The 17,208-nt window shown below is 37.9% G+C and overlaps 1 protein-coding gene across 7 annotated transcripts in view; it reads left to right on the top strand.

Moving 5' to 3' along the window:
• Positions 1-17,208, top strand: part of QKI (QKI, KH domain containing RNA binding) — a 156,327-nt gene that overhangs the window by 36,752 nt on the left and 102,367 nt on the right. For all 7 annotated transcript variants that reach the window (XM_043592718.1, XM_043592722.1, XM_043592723.1 and 4 more), the window contains exon 2: positions 1,446-1,588. In XM_043592718.1, the coding sequence (XP_043448653.1) occupies positions 1,446-1,588 (143 nt within the window). The remainder of the gene's footprint in view (positions 1-1,445; positions 1,589-17,208) is intronic.

The following is a 17,208-nucleotide window of genomic DNA, read 5'->3' on the forward strand; positions in this document are numbered from 1 at the left end:
CAAAATACATTATAAAAATAAAGCCCATTTTACCTTTAAATTTTAATGGACACAAGCCTTTTCCCCCCTTTCTGTAGCATGGAGAGACATTTATAGGGGCATCCAGCTAATTTAGTAGTGACAACCCTTATTAGACAGTATGTTCCGATGGGCAGGGCCTGTCCTCTAACACGTCGTCTTGGAAACTTAATGAAGAATTCTTGAAAGAATTGATTTCTTTGTTCAAGTCTTGATTCATTTAAGTAGATTTCTTATACTTTTTCTTATAAGAAATATATTTATGTCTGGGAACTTTTTAAAAGGTCATTGACCAACGTGTCTGGTTGGCTTGGTCGGTTAAGTGTCTGACTCTTGATTTTGTCTCAGGTCATGATCTTACAGTTTGTGGGTTCGAGCCCTGCATTGGGCTCTGGGCTGACAGTGCAGACAGAGCCTGCTTGGGATTCTCTGTCTGCCCCTCCCCCACTTGTGTGCATGTGCTTGTGCTTGCATGCACGTGTTCCCTCGTGCTGTCTCTCAAACTCTTTTTTTTTTTTTTTTTAAGTCATTGACCCTAGGTATTTCTGCTTTCTTTCTTATATTTCAGTCATTAATGCAATGTAGTTTGATCTCTTTTAACCATCTTTTCCTTGAAACTTCTCTGATCACCAGTGGCTTAGTGGTCAAATTCAAAGTACCCTTTTTTGCTCTTTACCTTATTACTATGTTTTTGTGGCATTTGACACTATTGATCACCTTGTCCTTGGTTCTGTTATTCTTCAGCTTCTTTGACATCTCTCTTCTTACTTCTATTCACCTCCAGTTCTTGGTTTGGATCTCTCTTCTTTACTCCTTAAATGTTGCTTTTCCTAGGATTCGGTCCTTTCTTCTCCCTATATCCTCTTTAAGACATCTCTTCTATTCCTATAGCCTTAACTAACATTTGTGTATCAATCTAGACTTCTGCTGAACTTAAAATCTGTGTTATCTACTGGACGTGTGTTTATCCAGATACCTAAAATAGCTAAGGAAGTAGTCCAGTTTAAATCTCATTCAGACGGATTAGTTCTGAAGTATAAAAGAGACTTTGGTATTAGTTTTGTGTGATAGACATTCTTATTTGACTAAAGTTCTCATTTGGAATGAATGGCCTCATTTAGGTATGGAGAAATTAGGTAAAATAACAGGTTTATCTCATAGTGGTTAAGAGCGTGGGCTCCGAAGTTAATTTAAATAAAATATATTATTTCGTTGATACGAATTTGATTCCTGGTAGCAATTAATTAAAGCTATAGTCCTGTTAAACATAGACTTAATCCAGGAAATGATAGAATAGGTTAACAGTTCTTTACTCTTTAACACCTTATCAATGAAACCCCTCCCTACCTTCTTTTTTTAATTTTTTTTTCCTGGACTAGCAAGAATATTTTTTTGTCTAACACATTTAAAATTTTTACTTTTAACAGAAATTAGCAGAGTACGGAAAGACATGTACAATGACACATTAAATGGCAGTACAGAGAAAAGGAGTGCAGAATTGCCTGACGCTGTGGGACCTATTGTTCAGTTACAAGAGAAACTTTATGTGCCTGTAAAAGAATATCCAGATGTAAGTATATTTTGTTGTTTTATTCAATTTTTTTTCTGCTTCACATACTTTGGGAAGGGATATAGCTGGTGGTAAATAAGCATTGTCAGCTGCTGGAAAAAAAAAAAAAAATGCCCTGTGAGGGACTAGAGGTGTGAATAATTTGGCGTGGGCAGTTTAAAAACATTTTTAAAATAATGTTTTCATTTAAGTGCTGTTATGTCACTTTTGAAAATGCACATGGTAAAGACTTGGTTTTAGATTTCAAATTAAGGCCAGAGATACGGAAAGAGCTTTGGCCTTAACGTCACAGAGAGCATTAAATACAGTTCTCTGCTCATCTTCAACCGATTGCAGAGAAGCCACAGCCTGGGCCACGCCATCCTTTCAGTAAAATGAGAGGTTGGACTGTGTGACAGCTGAGGTTCCTTTCAGATCTAAAATTTTTATGACAAGCACTCTTGATAATTTTTTTCTTGTGTTTTGTCTTTTTCATTCTTGTTTCTTGCTCAGCTACACTCCATAAACATCTTGTAGCAAGTAGCGTCTTTGTCCTATACCGGTTAATTTGTATTTAGCTCCAAACTCTTTGTGTTTGTTACAGAGCCCTACGTACGTCATATGGTTCTTCTCTCTGACTTCATCTTAAGTGGTTTTTCCTCTTCCTCAGTACAGTGTAGTCCCATTGGCTGCTAGAACACGTCAGATGTATTCTCAGCCTAAGTACCTTTAGGTTAGCTGTACACTGATTTAAGATTTTAGTTTAAGTGTTACTTCACAGAGCACTCCCCTCACCATTTTATCTAAAAGCGATCCGGTTACTACTCATTGTTTCACGTAAGTCTTTTTATTTTTCTGCAGTGGCATTTACTGTCTGATATTTTTAAATTTATTTTTCCCCCAACAGAAAACAAGGTACTTAAAACAAGAACCTGTGTTTTTGTTGTTTACCATGTACTCCCTATATACATAGTATTTATACAAATTGGCTCCAGCTATTGAATAAAAAGGCGATTTGGTGGTATTTTGCTAGGTTTCAGAGAGCTATTCTGCAAGGAGTTGGTATTATAAGGTCAAAATGTGATGTACACTCTAAGACTCATTGATTATATGGACAGTATACTAGTCTAAAGATGGAAAGTAAATGCCTTAAATTGGATTAATGGAAAGAAGCTTTGACATTTCACAAGTTGCATTTCTTTCTTTTTTTTTTTTTTTAATATTTTATTTATTTTTGAGAGAGAGAGCAAGTGTGGTGCAGCTTTGAGAAGCTCAGCATCAGGAATTTGGACTTTCTCTTTGCTCTTAACATAACTTGGCTTCAGTGCCTCCCAGACTTTATCTTCAAACTTCAGGTTCTTAGGAGAGAAAATGTGTTTTGGACCAATCTGCCATGACTGGGGATGGGAGGTTACATAACATAACCTAGACATGGTCTCTCTGGTCCCGCACTTGAGGACTGGAATGATTCCTAGAGATAGGAAGTTGTGATTTGGGCAGCTGTCCCAATTCGAGTCTACTGCTGTTTGGTGTTTCACTATCTCCTAAAGCATATCAGCCTTCTCATCTCATTGTTCAAACTCGAAAGGATAAAGTTTCAACACTAGTCATTAACATAGAATATATGTAAGATCGTAAGACCTTGTTAGAAACTATAACCTTGATCTGCCTGGTCCCCATTCTTCTGGAAAAGAAAAAATCCTGCGCAAGGAAGGGATATTTATATTGCATTATTTAAGACTTGTATCATACAATCCTCTAAGTCAGAAGGGATATATTTTATAGTGTGGGTCTGGAGGTATCTTTTCACTCTATTTCTTTCTTCTGCCAGTTGGGATTCACTGCCATGGTCAAATCCTGTTGCTGACAGGTGTCTCGCAGCAAAATATTGTTTAGGTCCTCAAAATGGGGTTCCCAGGACTATCGTACCCCTACCTTCTGGGAACTTGTAAACATTCAAGCCCACTCCCAGTCTAGCTGAATCAGAAACTCCAGGGGCAAGACTCAGCCATTTGCCTTCCAAGCCCTGTAGATGATTCTGATGCATGTTGAAGTTTGAGGGGCACTGCTCTTACTTGTTTATCATCAGAATAAGCCGAGCTAACAGGTGGTTCGTTTGCCGAGCGTTGTTCCAGGAAGCAAGTACTGTGGTGGATTACACAGTACCTCTGCTCTTGCGGAGCAGACATTGCAGTCCAGAGACAGACAACCAACAAATGAATGTTTACTTTAGGTGCAGTCAGTGCTATGGCAGAAAATAAGATGAGCTAAGCATCTAACTGGTGACTATGTACTTATAGTAAAAGTATCTATTCTCAGATGGAGGGAATGCAGAGATGTGAACCAAGTGATGGGGAGGAAGGCATGGAAATGATCTGGGAGAAGAACATGCCAGGCAGAGTGAACAGCAAGTACAGTGACAGGCATGAGTGTGCCTGGGAAGTGTGGTAAGATGCAAGGTTAGAGAGTTAGCAGAGGGGCCATGTCCTGTAGGGGCTGTGGGACCCAGCAGGGATTTCAGACACTATTCTGGGTCAGATGTTTTGAGCCAAGGAGTGATGTGAACTACCTAGCTGGGTTTTAATGATTCATTCTTGCTGCTGGGGGCAGTGGTGGCAACAGGGACACAGCTAGGGGGCAGAAGAGGAGCTTGAACAAAAGGACTTAGAAATTCTTGGATCCCGCTATTTAGAGCCGGTAACATTTGCTCTGGTAGATTGGGTATCGAGTATGAGGCGAAGTCAGGTAGAGCTTGAATGTTTTGAGCAGTTGGAGTAATAGAATCATTAGTGCCTGCAGTGGAAAGACTGAGGCAGGAGCCCTCTGGGGAGATGGAGGTTCAGATGGAGAGGTGTTGAGTTTGAAGTTAGACATCCAGGAGTGGGCATATCAGATAGGCAGGTGTGTGTGTGAGTTGCAGATGCCTCTTGGCACCCCAAGGTTTCTATTTTAACAATGCTTTTTAAATGAGAAATTCAGTTATAATTCACAAGAGGAGAGAAACGGATATAAAACCATGCTGGTTCTCCAGATAATTCTGTAATACCCTAATTTTAATTTTCTGTTATAAGAATTTAAGTTCTGTTTCATGTAAGAATCCTGTTATAAGAATTAAGATAATTAAACTTGTCATAAAAATTTAAGAATTTTTTTCTTTGAGGTTATTAATCTATACCAAATGAGTAGCAACTGTTTTATGACCTATATTAGGAACTTTATGTCAGCTTTTGAAAAAAAAAAGTATTAAAGTAAAACAAGGGAATGTGTCAGATTTTGGCAGTATGGGAAAAGATTTATTTCAGAATTGCGAGTTTGATATTGGCCACGGTGAAACAAATATGCATTCTTATTCTGGCATTTTTTCACTTAGTATATCTTAGAGATCATGAATTATGCTTCTCTTCCACCCTTCCCGTTTGTGTCTAAGCTTGGTTTTGTGAGCGAATTCATCCTATTTGACTCACAAATTATTAAAACTTTGAAGGGGCATGTGACATAGCAGTGGAAAGGATGGATTCAGACCCAGACTGCAGGCTGGTTCTGCCAGCTTACTTTGTAACTTTGGGCAGGTTATTTGTCATTTATGGTTTTCCATTTTCTCATCTCTAAGGAGATAGTAAGTCTCTCACAGGTTTATGAGGAGTTGTAAGTGAGTTAATACATGAAAAGCACTTGAAAAATGCCATAATGCTATAGAAGCGTTAACCAGAATGCAGGATCTGTGAGGGTGGGCATAGTGTCTCTTTTTGTATTCTTGCTGGTTCGAATAGTGTCTGGTAAATGGTAGATGTACCACAGATACTTGTTCATAACCTTGTGAAAGCTGCACTCTTTCAAACACTGCTAAGCTTTTATTTTAAACTTGGCCTTTGCGTTTGCACATAGCAACTTATTTTAGAGAAGTAAGTGTTAATTTGGAGGTACTGTTTTGGACTTGGTTCTGTATAGCTCTGGGACTGATAGGAGAAGAAAGTTTCAGATTTAGTGTTTGAGAAATGAAATAGTGTGGTATAATGTTCTCTGTGGCGTTTCTGAATCAGTGGCTTAATGATGTGGGAAGGGGAAGGTAATATGAGTAGCATATTGAAAATGAACTGAAATTTTTTTCAAAATTGATATTTATTAATACTTACAGTTATTAACAAAGCAGACTTATATTGCATCTCTGCTGTATTCCAAACACATCCTGGAGGTAGGGATATTAATTCGTTGAGAAAACTCTTTGACATAGTTGTTTAGTAGTGGGGTTTTGAGCCAGACAGGCCTCAGTGTTGAATTTTGGCTTTACTCCCTTACTGGCTGTATTTGTCAGCAATTGCCATAATAATGCTCCAGAGGAAGCTATTCTAAAACTTACTGGCTTAAAATAACAAGCATTGGTTTTTGTGCTCTTTAGCCTTTGCTGTATGGTGGCTGAGATTTTGTTGATTGGGCTTAGCCGAACTTGACCTAGACCAGCTGCAGGTGGGTTTAGATCTTTGTGTTCTTGCTGGGCTCAGTCCAAAGGGGCAGCAGCTACTCGGAGCATGCTCTTCTCATGGCAGGTCACCGGAGTGCCAGAGCCAAGCCTGATTGCCTCAGCACGGGTAAGGCCTCTGCTCCCATCTGCTAACATTCCATTAGCTCCGTGATTGCCAACTATGGGTGATTTTGCCCCTCTTGGATATTTGGCAGTATCTGGAGATTTTTGGGTCTGGCAGAACTACAGGGGAGGGGGTATTAGTTAGTGGCATCTAGTAGGTAAATGCCAGGAATGTTGCTGAACATTTTACAATGAACAGGGCAGCCCTTCCACAACAAATGATTATCCTACCCCGAGTGTCTGTAGCACTGAGATTAAGAAACTGCATTATCAACTCAGTGAGAAGGGGACTGGACTAGGTATTTGCTGACAAATCATCTAGACTATCACATTGGCTTTGAGCACATGTTCATTTTTTAGAATCTGTGCCCTCGTCCATTAAATTATAACGCCCCCTCCTAAAATTGTTTGGCAGAATAAAGGTAACAAATACATGGCATATGATAGAGCGCTCGATATGGTTCTTGTGATTGTGAACATAAAAAACTCCCATCCTTGAACGAGCCCACAGTCTTGAATGAAAGATAGAATATATTGCATTAAATATTTAGGACTGTTTCAGTTTATCATACATTCATAAAGTGACAGACATGAATGAAGATTACAGTTATACATAGGCCATCAAACTGGTAATTTGGCTGATTGAGTTATTAAGGACTTGTTTGAATCCATGGAGATTTTATAAAGCAGTATGTGAATGAAGTTAACGATTGACATAAGTAAAAGATGTTATGTTTCAATGAGTCAGTAATAATTCTGTCATTAAATTTACCTAGTTACTCAGTTTTGAGTTGTGAGAAATTGTTTTATAGGATCTGCCACAGTGGTAGGTAAGTTTCAAATGTCGTCAAGGTCTAGCTGTTAGGGATCTTAGTCGTTCTAGTATATATGTGAACAGATTAGGTTGCCAAACTTTATTTGGGACATGATGTGAAATGGTAGTGAGGTGTTCTCTAGATATTTAATATGAACATAACTCTGATTTTCTGACGTTTTTACGATGGGTTTTAGTTTTGAATGTTGGTAGCTTTGAAAGGTAGGTCATGGGTATAGGCTGTCATGATGAGAATTGTCAAAGGTTTGTAAAATGGATAAATGCATTTTCAAATATTTTTCCCAACAAAGATCCCAGCCTGGCAACCGTAATTAATATTGTAGCTTTATAATTACTTATCACATCCTGTAGTCTCGTAACAGTAATCTGCTCATGGTGGACCAAGAGTCTCAAGTCCCTTCAGTTCAGTTCCCTGAGCTCACAGATAAAACGTGGCTAGCCATAGTTTCTGATCTAGTATAGAGTATAGGGTTATTGGTTTTCTCCCATTTTGCAAGATTGTCTCCTGCATATTGGATGTTGAGCTAGCATTTGTTTGGGATGGATCATGAGGAGATGCGGGGGCAGTGCAGTCTGCTATCTTTCGTTAGGCCTTTGAGCTTCGGACTGTTGTGGCTTCCTTATTGTGGTGAAAGAATTAACCAGGAGTCTTCACGTAAACGACTTTCACCTTTGTTCTTAGAAATGTCCGTTGTTTAATGGACAGTAAATCAAAATGTAATCATCTATAAAGTCTCCTTTTTCAGTACCCAGGTTAAGGCCCAGTTTTTGCCTGGATTTGATCTTAATTATGGGTGAAAATATAATACATTAAAAGTAAGATCTGTCTCAAGACAGTGTTGATTTTCGGGAAGGTTGGCATATGCTTTCACTGAGTGCAGTTGTGAAGTGTTTCAGATTCGATATTAATCTCTTGGAGATTTGAATTTGGCAGTACCATTTGACGATATTGAACATATCTTTAAGTTCTAGGCAGAGAAACTGTTACTGTTGACTTTGAACTTTATTTATTTATTTATTTATTTATTTATGTATTTATTTTGAGAGAGCGTGCGCATGCACAAACCGGGGCGGCGGGTGGGGGGGTGCAGAGAGAGAGAGAGGATCCCAAGCAGGCTCCGTGCTGTGCTGTCAGTGCAGAGCTCGATGCGGGGCTCAAACCCATGAGTCGTGAGATCACGACCTGAGCCAAGACCCAAGAGTTGGACACTTAATGTTGAGTGAGCCACCCAGGCGCCCCGTGAACTTGAAACAGATAAATTTAGTGAGGGTTAATTTCATGACTTTTGTCTTTTTGGTGTTGGTTTGGAAATTTCCCTTTTATTTCACTATATAAGGGCATATTAAGACCTTCTGTGTGTGAGATATTTAATAGGGTCTTTATGGTCTGAGATACATTAAATATGTTGGTATGTTAATAGGAGTTATTCCAAAAAGGATTTCAAGATAGTCTGAAAACAATACATTTTTGTTTAGCTCATGTTTTCTCAAAGTTTAACAATTATAAAAAGAACAAGCCTTTTCAGAGTCTTAAAATGCTAACGCTTTATTTTGTAAGTGATGCATTTTAATATTTAAAAGGAATTAGTGTTCAGAAGAACAGACTAGAAAACAGAGTTTATTTTTAGGGGAGTATTACTTGCAAGAAATGTTTTCAGGTGAGGTACAAAGTTTTGTCTATGATTTATCTCATCCAAAAAGAGTATGTTAGGATCTGATCTGTTAAAATTACTGTTCTGAGGGATTTATCAATCAGTTGCATACCTAATCACTGATATCTAACCTCCATATATCTCTGATCTTGTCCCTGAAATAACCAAAGGAGTATAATACAAAAATTGGAGAGAAATCTGATTCTCAGAGCTATTCATATTCCTTGAACTTTGAGGTATTTGTTACATATTAAAGGAAAATTCGAGATACTGATCTTTTGGCCCATCTTGAGGGAGGGAGCGTTGTCCCCTGGTACTGAGTGACGCGGTAACAATCTTCCTGATCCTTACCCTCTTGCCTCCAAAACTGGCAAACAAAATGGGCTCTGGGGGTAGTTGAAGATTGTACCACTTAAGCTTGACCCCCCATCTTAGTGCCTGGGTATAGTAGATGACCTAAATTTATTTTATGAGTGAATGAACTCCTATTTATACTTTCTTTTGGTTTGAATTGGAGCTGAAGACTGTAGTTTTTGATGGAACCTGCCTTTACTCTAGGAACATTGCAGTCAAAATTTTTCAACAACTAGCCTTGGAACTAAATTCACTAAATTATTTCATTGGGAAAGCATTACATATCTTAATAAATTCTTGCCTTTAAAACAGTTTGTAGTTAAATTAGGCACTTCCTGAAATCTGGTTCTCACCTACCATAGGACACTGTTTGTCCCCAGTCCAAAAACAATATCCCTAGCATGAACTTGGCCATCTGCATGCTTCATATTGGTGTGATAAGTTTTTCTTTATTATTTGATAAGGAATTGATTGAGCTTTAAAAAAAATGTATCTCTGTTGTATTCTTTGGGGTTAGAGCAATGTATCAATGATTGCTTTGATATTCGTTTCTTGCCTTTTTATTTATGACATTGTATGAAAGCAGTATACATTTGCAATTTTAACAGATTAAAACAAAGGAGAAACCTAAAATTGTAACGTAATTAGAAACACGAAGGCTGAAAAGATCTCAGTATAAAACAGTAAAATTTTGGCATCATTCGTTTATTCCAGAAATGTGTGTGGCCAAGTGCTAGGCACCAGATACAAGAAAAGATGTAACCCTTGCCCTCACAGTACTGTTATACGGTAACAAGGGCCCGAACTGAGGCAGCGAAGTTGAAATAAAGAATAGGGGACAGGTTAAATAATGAAAACCTTTAAGATTTCTTAGTCTATTATATATGGAGGCTAAGAATGAGAGAGGGCTCTGGTAGTGGGACTATTCATTTAAAGTAGAGAGCACAGGAGAAGATTTGGTAACAATATTGTAGAGGAACCAAGAGTAACAGATGAAAAACGTACTCTATTAACAGAAAAGAGTAATTAAAAGCCTCTGTAAACTTCGTTGTTCTCCACGGTGTAGGAACATTGAACCAAGGTGGTATAAAAGTTATCACATTTGACTAATAAACTCTGCGCTAAGGAAAAAAAAAAAAAGCTCACTTTAAGAGAGGAGTTAATAATTTTCAAATCGTATGTGAGGTGATAATATTTATGCAGCAAAACTTAAAAATCAAAGAGCCTTAGATAGTATTCATAATCCATGGTCAGAACTACATATTTAATCTTCTAGACTCATCTTCAGGGTTTGAAGTGACCCTTGTAAGCTCAGTTTTGACTCAAATCATCATATTCTTTTCTTTCTCTCCTTTTTAAAGTTATACATAGTTTTCATTGAAATACGTGGATCGAGTAATGATCGCATCAAGATTTTCATTCACATAAAAGGTTCAGTTAAGGTAAAAAAGGATGTATACGATGATTGTTAAAGCTGTGATCCCAATGGGTAAAAGATAGATGAAGATACCGGAAAGGTAGGGTGTGGTTATGTAACAGTAGTAGAGTGATGGCATGTTTTGGGATAAGTGGAGAAGAAATGATAAAAACACAGTTTGGACTCTAAAAGTAAACTTGAATCTGAAGAGAGTTTTTGTAAACTTCATACCAAACACAGGGATGAGAAAACTAAATACGGGTTTCTGGTGTGTTGTAGGGTATATCGTTTAAGGTCTTTAGAAGAGAGGCATTATACTAACTAAGTGTCAGAATTCTGTGTTTAATCTAGGTGTAGGATTGGGACTACTTTTGTAACCTCTCACATATTAAATATTGATGACATGGTAACTGTCTCTCAAAAGTGTTATGAGGATTAAGTGACTTAATGCACGTGAAGTGCTAAGCATAGAAGCGCCCTCACACCAGAACACTCCGAATAAAACATACCTCAGCGTGTTCAATACCTGAGAAATGTTGAATGGCATCGTCATTGTACTCACGTTAATAACTTCCATGTTGAAATGGAAGGTGGAAATAACATTTGTTTTGTTTCTGTGACGTCACTGATTTTGTCATTTGGAATTTATCTTGAATCTCAGGATTATTTTTCTAGAAGCTAAAGAACAAGCGCTTTGGAAAACAAACGTTACTTAACCAATTAAAATAAGAATATGAAGGCAGTGAAAGCCAACAAGACAGTAATTTTGACAGTGTAAAGTCCAAACTCTTTTACAGGAGGCCCTGAAAAAAGTCCCTAACTACTTTTTAAGCCTTTATTTTTGCTGTTACCCTTATGTTTAGACACATAATTCACTGTTCTATAAAAAGTGGCAGGTACTTTTAATTTTTCTTCCCTGTAACGCCTTTCTCTTTTTCCTTCCCACAAAACATATCAAATCCTCCTCAACGCATACTGTTGAGCTCAAGTGTTCTTCCTTCTGTGATTTTGTGTTCTGATTCCTAGAGACAGTTGTCCTCTCCACAGTGAGGATTTCAGAGCACAGTGCACCCACCCCGCACAGCCCTTATCACATGGTAGCCAGTGATGGACGTGTCTCATGCAGATCATCTCATGGAGTCAGAAAGTAGTACCTGGTCCTTGTTTTGTTTTTAAATCTATAGTGCCTCATGAAGTATATAGCACGTAGAAGAAGCTAATATTTATTCACATTGTTGGATAAATCAATTAAAAGTGTTCACAGAAATCATATAGTGGTTTTTTTCATTCTCATGGTAAAAATTACTAAAGAGTTATATGCAGCACAGGAACTCATATACACTTCAGAAATTGCTCAATTTTTATTTTAATTGGTAAAATAATGTTTTCCGAAGCACTTGTTATTTAGCTTCTAGAAAAACGATCATCTTAGTCACCTGAGTTTGTTTTGAGTGCTTTCAGCTTCTTTCCCAATTATATCTTATACTCAAAGGATGAAGATTTCGTGTAATTTAGGATATACAAATTTATGTGCCACAGTTTCATATTGTGGTTATTACCGGTTACTCCTCCCCCTCTTCACATCTCCTGGTGTAAGTGACTCTTCTTGTGGAGCATTGTGCCCCCAACAGAAGATGTTTATAAAGGTCTAATATATGACAGGTTTTATAAAAAAAGCTTCCTGTGATAATGACTGTGTAGCATAAGGAGACTTATTTGCTTATCTAGAATTAATATGAAGGTAGAAAAGGGATAAGACATTTCCATCTCCAAAAAGCACAAGACAACTTGGTATATTCAATCTGTTTTTTGTTTTTGATGTGAGTGTACGTGTGTTTTACACAATGCTGTCATTGATTTTCGCTGAACTTTTGTATCTCTGGCCAGAACCTATGGTTTGAATTGATGAATGAATATGGTTCTGACATGAATATTGGTTGGTTTCTTCATTTGCATTAATGAGTAGATGAATACGAAAATCGAAAAGACGCGTTGAAACTTCATTTGTTCATTCGTGACAAGAGCAACTTCTTTGCTGGGTTGGATAATGGTTTTTGAATCCTGGAAGAACATTGTGCTGTAGCACACTTTTGATTTAATCTGTATTATTAATTTCTCCTTAACTGCTATAAGTCTGGAGCCAATCAGTAGAACAGTAAATCAGACAACTTATCATTCTGTTATTTTAAAATAAAATCAGTTGTGCTACCAAATAACCATGCCTTTTCTTTCATTTTAACACACTTGCATAAGGTAGGCTTGACTACATTAGAGTTGGTACACTTTTTTTGTTATTTGCGGAGTGAAGGACTTCAACAAATACACATCTGCACTTGTGTTGTCTGCCTACTTTGTCACATATGAGACACAATGTAAGGTTGTCTGACTAAAATCACCTTATAAGTACCAAACACAGTATTTATAAACAGATTATCAACCTGTTGTGCAGAAAGCAATCCAAAGAAGTACATGTTCTTTTTTAAATTGTTTTTACAAAGTTTTAAGCAGAAATTACTCTTTAACAGCTCCTGGAAGTGTTTCACTGAAATGCTTTTGGAAAGCCGTGTTTTGTTAGTTACCTGTTTTCATAGCGTGTCAGGACGATTTTATCTTTAATTGTAGATTTCTTGAAAGGTCAATGTAAAGATTTGCCGTAACACTTTGTTTTGTCATCACAAAAAATCTGAACATTTCTATTTAGAATGAAGTGAGGAGCAACTGATAGCATTAGACTGTGTTTGTCACCTCGTCTTTAGAAATTAACATGCCATTTAGCAGAAATATCATTGGTGAGCCACAGAGAAGGTACAGATTTAAAACAGTGGGGTTAATGAATGTCTTTTTTCCCTTCTTTCTTGCCCATTTTTGGCCTTTAAAGTTGCAGGTAACTCAGGCTGTTTGAAATGATTTTCTTTGAATGTGTTGTGACATTGTTTTAATTGAATGAAGCTGCAGAAGTAGCATGATAAATCAACACAGAATGAATTTTAATGCAAGGCAAACGATATTAACTCGGAAATTGGTTGCAGTAGACAAAGCAGCTGCTATGATTAATTTTTTCTTATTCTCCACTTACAGCATTTTGAGAAGGATGACCTTGACAGTTTCGATTGTGTTAGAATCCCAGTGGTGTGCACTTCAACACACTCGAGCTGTTGTCTCTTGATTCTTGCGCAGTAGAGATTGGTTCATTTTTCAGCTTAGGAAGATTTTGTTTTGCACGTGTGTTGGTTTTGACTGGTTTTGAGACTCTTTTTTTATTTAGATAATAATTGTATTACTTTGTTGTGGGAGAAGTCTCTGTAATCTTAACACTGTGGTTCTGGCAGAAAGGTGAAACGAGTAGAAGAGAATGGGCCGAGAAGGGTCTTCTAAGGGTTGGTGTCTTACTGTGTGCCAAGCAGTGTGACAAAGGCCACACATCCAAAACTTCATGGATTCCTTGTTTGAGGGGCTAAATTACTCCCGTTTACGGTGTATTTTTCTAGACGTTCTTTTCCAAAGGCGTGTCTAGTATATGAGTTGCCTTGGGAGAGGATCTGTACAGAGCACAACCATCGCTGAGGGAGAGGAGAGCTGGTAAGACCACTTCTTTTAAAAAGCAGCCGAGGTAACAAACAGAGCAACAGCTTTTTCCCAGATTTCACGAGAGCAGCAAGCTTCTTTGTCCTCCTCCTCTTCCTTCTTTTTCTTCTTTTTCTTCTTTTTCCTCAACCCTAGTATCTTTCACTCTTTACCACACAGCAGACCTCAGATATTTTATTGAGTTGACTTTGAAAATGAAAGCCTATTTTCTGTTGTACTGAAAAATACCCGAAGGAAACAAAATGTGGGAGATTGTCTCTGTTCAGGTTGTTTTGAAGGGCTGAAGGGGGTGAAGTTTTATAGACTCTGTCACTGTGTAAGCAGGTAGAGTTGGGAAGTGGCAGATGAGTAGGAGGAACGAAGAGAGGGCCAGGCCCGTCGACAGACTTTCTGTGGTATGTGCCTCGTTTCTCGTCCTCAGACCCTCATACTGATGCATTTTCACCTCATACTGCCTGAAGTTCTGTGAGTTCTAGATCTATTTAGATGAAAAGCAACATGTTTAACAGTGCCATAGACGTCTCTGTTTGTACGGGGTAACAGGGTAATTCAGACTAGCCAGTAAATTTGGAGCCAGTAATTCAGAGCATTTCCAGTAAAATAGGACACAGTACAAAATACATTTGCTTGAACACATCAGAGTCCCAGCAAGACTGAGGGCAGATAATTAAGGCTATAAGCCTGGCATTTACGGACCCCTCTCACTGGGTGTGTTTTCGGAATCTGGAGAAGGCAGCTGAGAGGCTCAACCTTGGGGGCAGGAGTTGGGGTCTGTAATCTATCCGCGCGTACTCCTCCACATCCTCAGTCTTTGCTTAGAGGAGAGGAGGGATGCTGATGGGAACGTGTTCTAGGAGTAAAAAATGCACCAGAACTTCCCAAGTTCTCACAGGCAGTGCATGTCAGCATCAGGTTGCTTTAAGAAGTGACCTTGGATGGTGCTAGTGACAGTGGGTCCCTGGGAGAAGCTGATGTATACGCCTCCTGGCATAACCTTCTGAAAGAAGGTAACATCATTCTAGGCCTTCTTTCTGTAAGCCCTTTGGTAAGTCCAGTATCTGGCATACACTAGCAAATAACCGAATCACAAGAAGGTAGGATGGCATTAACAAAACATGAGGAAACATCAAAATGATAAAAACAAATCCACAGGGACCTTTGGCATTAGAATTGTCAGACCTAGACTTTGCAAGAGCCATGCTTAGCATGTAGAAGGAGACCAAGGACAAGTTAGAGAAAATGGCAGAGAAATGGGAACTGGAAACGAAGAATTAAGCTGAAAAGATTAACTGGAATTAAACAGGTTTTCCAGAAGATTAGAAGCATTTGAAGATCGAATTAGTGAATTTGGAAGGTAGCTCAGAAGAAAATACTCAGCATGAAGAGGCAGAGAGAGAGAAAAACAGTGTGATAAATGAAAGAAAAACCAGGGAGAAAGTCTAATGCATGTAATTGGGGTTTAGGAAAGAACGGCATAGAAGCAGTGTTTGAGAGGAGTGTGGCTTCAGATTTTCAGACCAAAGCAATAAAGTCACAGATGTATGAAACTGAACCATAAAATGAAAACCATTCCTCGGTATGTGGTGGTAAAACTTCAGAAAACTAGTGCAGAAGAAATCATAAAAGTAGCAAAAGAAAAAAGAGGGAAAATGTTACTTTCAGAGGAGCCACAGTTAAGACTCAAGTAGCTCATTTTTCAGAAGCATAACAGGAAAAGGACACAAGGCAGAGAATCTTAAAGGTGTTGAAAGAAAATAACTGCCGAACTAGAATTCTGTACCCACCAAAAATCAGACCTGTTCAGATGAGGACACACCGAGAAACTAGGCTGCCAGAAGATGCTCACTAAAGGAAATGCGTAAGGATGTTTTTTAGGAAGGAGAAAAGTGATCCTCAGGAAACAAGATACTTCAGAAAGGAATAAAGAGCAATGAAAATGGTAAATGTATGGGTGAATATAAATGCATATTATCTGTATAGAGTGAGAATCTGTTGACTTAAAAGTATACATAGGGTTTGAAAAACAGCTAATGGCATATAAACTGGATTGGAATAAGTGAAGTGAAATAGGCTGGGGTCCTTGCGTTGTATTGGAAAAGGGTGAAAGTACAAAATAACATTAGTGTTTGATAATTTGGTGATGCGTGTTTGGGGTAAACAAGCATGTAACAGAGGCTAATAGAAAGGAAAAATAAAATGAGAAAACACGTTCATTTGCATCTGTGTCCCTGCTCAGCCCCGCCCCACCCCACCCCGAAGGAAGACGAAAAAATAAAAAGGAATATAAAAGAGGTCATGCGTGTACGAAGCACTTAGTAAGATGCTAGGTATAAATCACATACTGTAAATGGGCTGTTAGTAAAAATCCAAAATTTACAAGAGTGGGTGAAGAAACAACTCATCTAGATGCTTTTCGTAAAAAGGCCTGTGTAATATAAGGCTAACAAAAGATTGAAAATAATCAGATCAAGAAAGATACACTATGAAAAACTAAACAAGAAAAAATTTTTTACCTCTGAATATCAGGCTTAGTGGCAGAAGGTATTATTGGAGATAGAGGGGCCACTTCATAATGACAAAAGGCTGTAATAATTTAAATTTGTATATATCAAATAACACAGCCTCTAAACATATAAAACCAAAATGGACAGAACTACAAGGAGGAATAGACAAAAAGTAAATCATGGAGGAATTCCTTTTTTTTTTTTTTTGAACACCCATGGAATGTTTAGAAAAATTGACCAAATGCTATGCTGCCAAGTCTGAACAAACAGTGCAGGACTGATATGCTGCACAGTATGTTTTCTGATTATCATGTAGAAGTTAGAAATCCATAACAGATAATTAGGAAATCTCATGTTTGAGATAAGAAAAACATTTAAATATTCAGTAGCTATTATTTGACTTGAATGATAATGGAAATACTGTATATCAAAACTTTAGGTTGCGGCTAAAGCCAGTTTAGAGGACTACTTGAAAGCTTTAAAAATATATCTATGTTAGGAAAGAAGAAGGTGCAGTAAGCTAAGAATCCATTTCAGAAAGCTGAGAAAACAGCAGATTAAACCCAGAGGAAGTAGAAGGAAGGAGGTCATAAAGCCAAGAGTAGAAATCAATTAAATACAAGGAACCACCCAAGGAAGAGAGTCCTTGTGTCAGGACTCTGTGACTCTTGTGACTCTGTCACTCTTGTGACATTGTAATAAGCTACCCCAG

This window comes from Prionailurus bengalensis, chromosome B2 (assembly GCF_016509475.1).
Source record: "Prionailurus bengalensis isolate Pbe53 chromosome B2, Fcat_Pben_1.1_paternal_pri, whole genome shotgun sequence".
Taxonomy (NCBI): domain Eukaryota; kingdom Metazoa; phylum Chordata; class Mammalia; order Carnivora; family Felidae; genus Prionailurus; species Prionailurus bengalensis.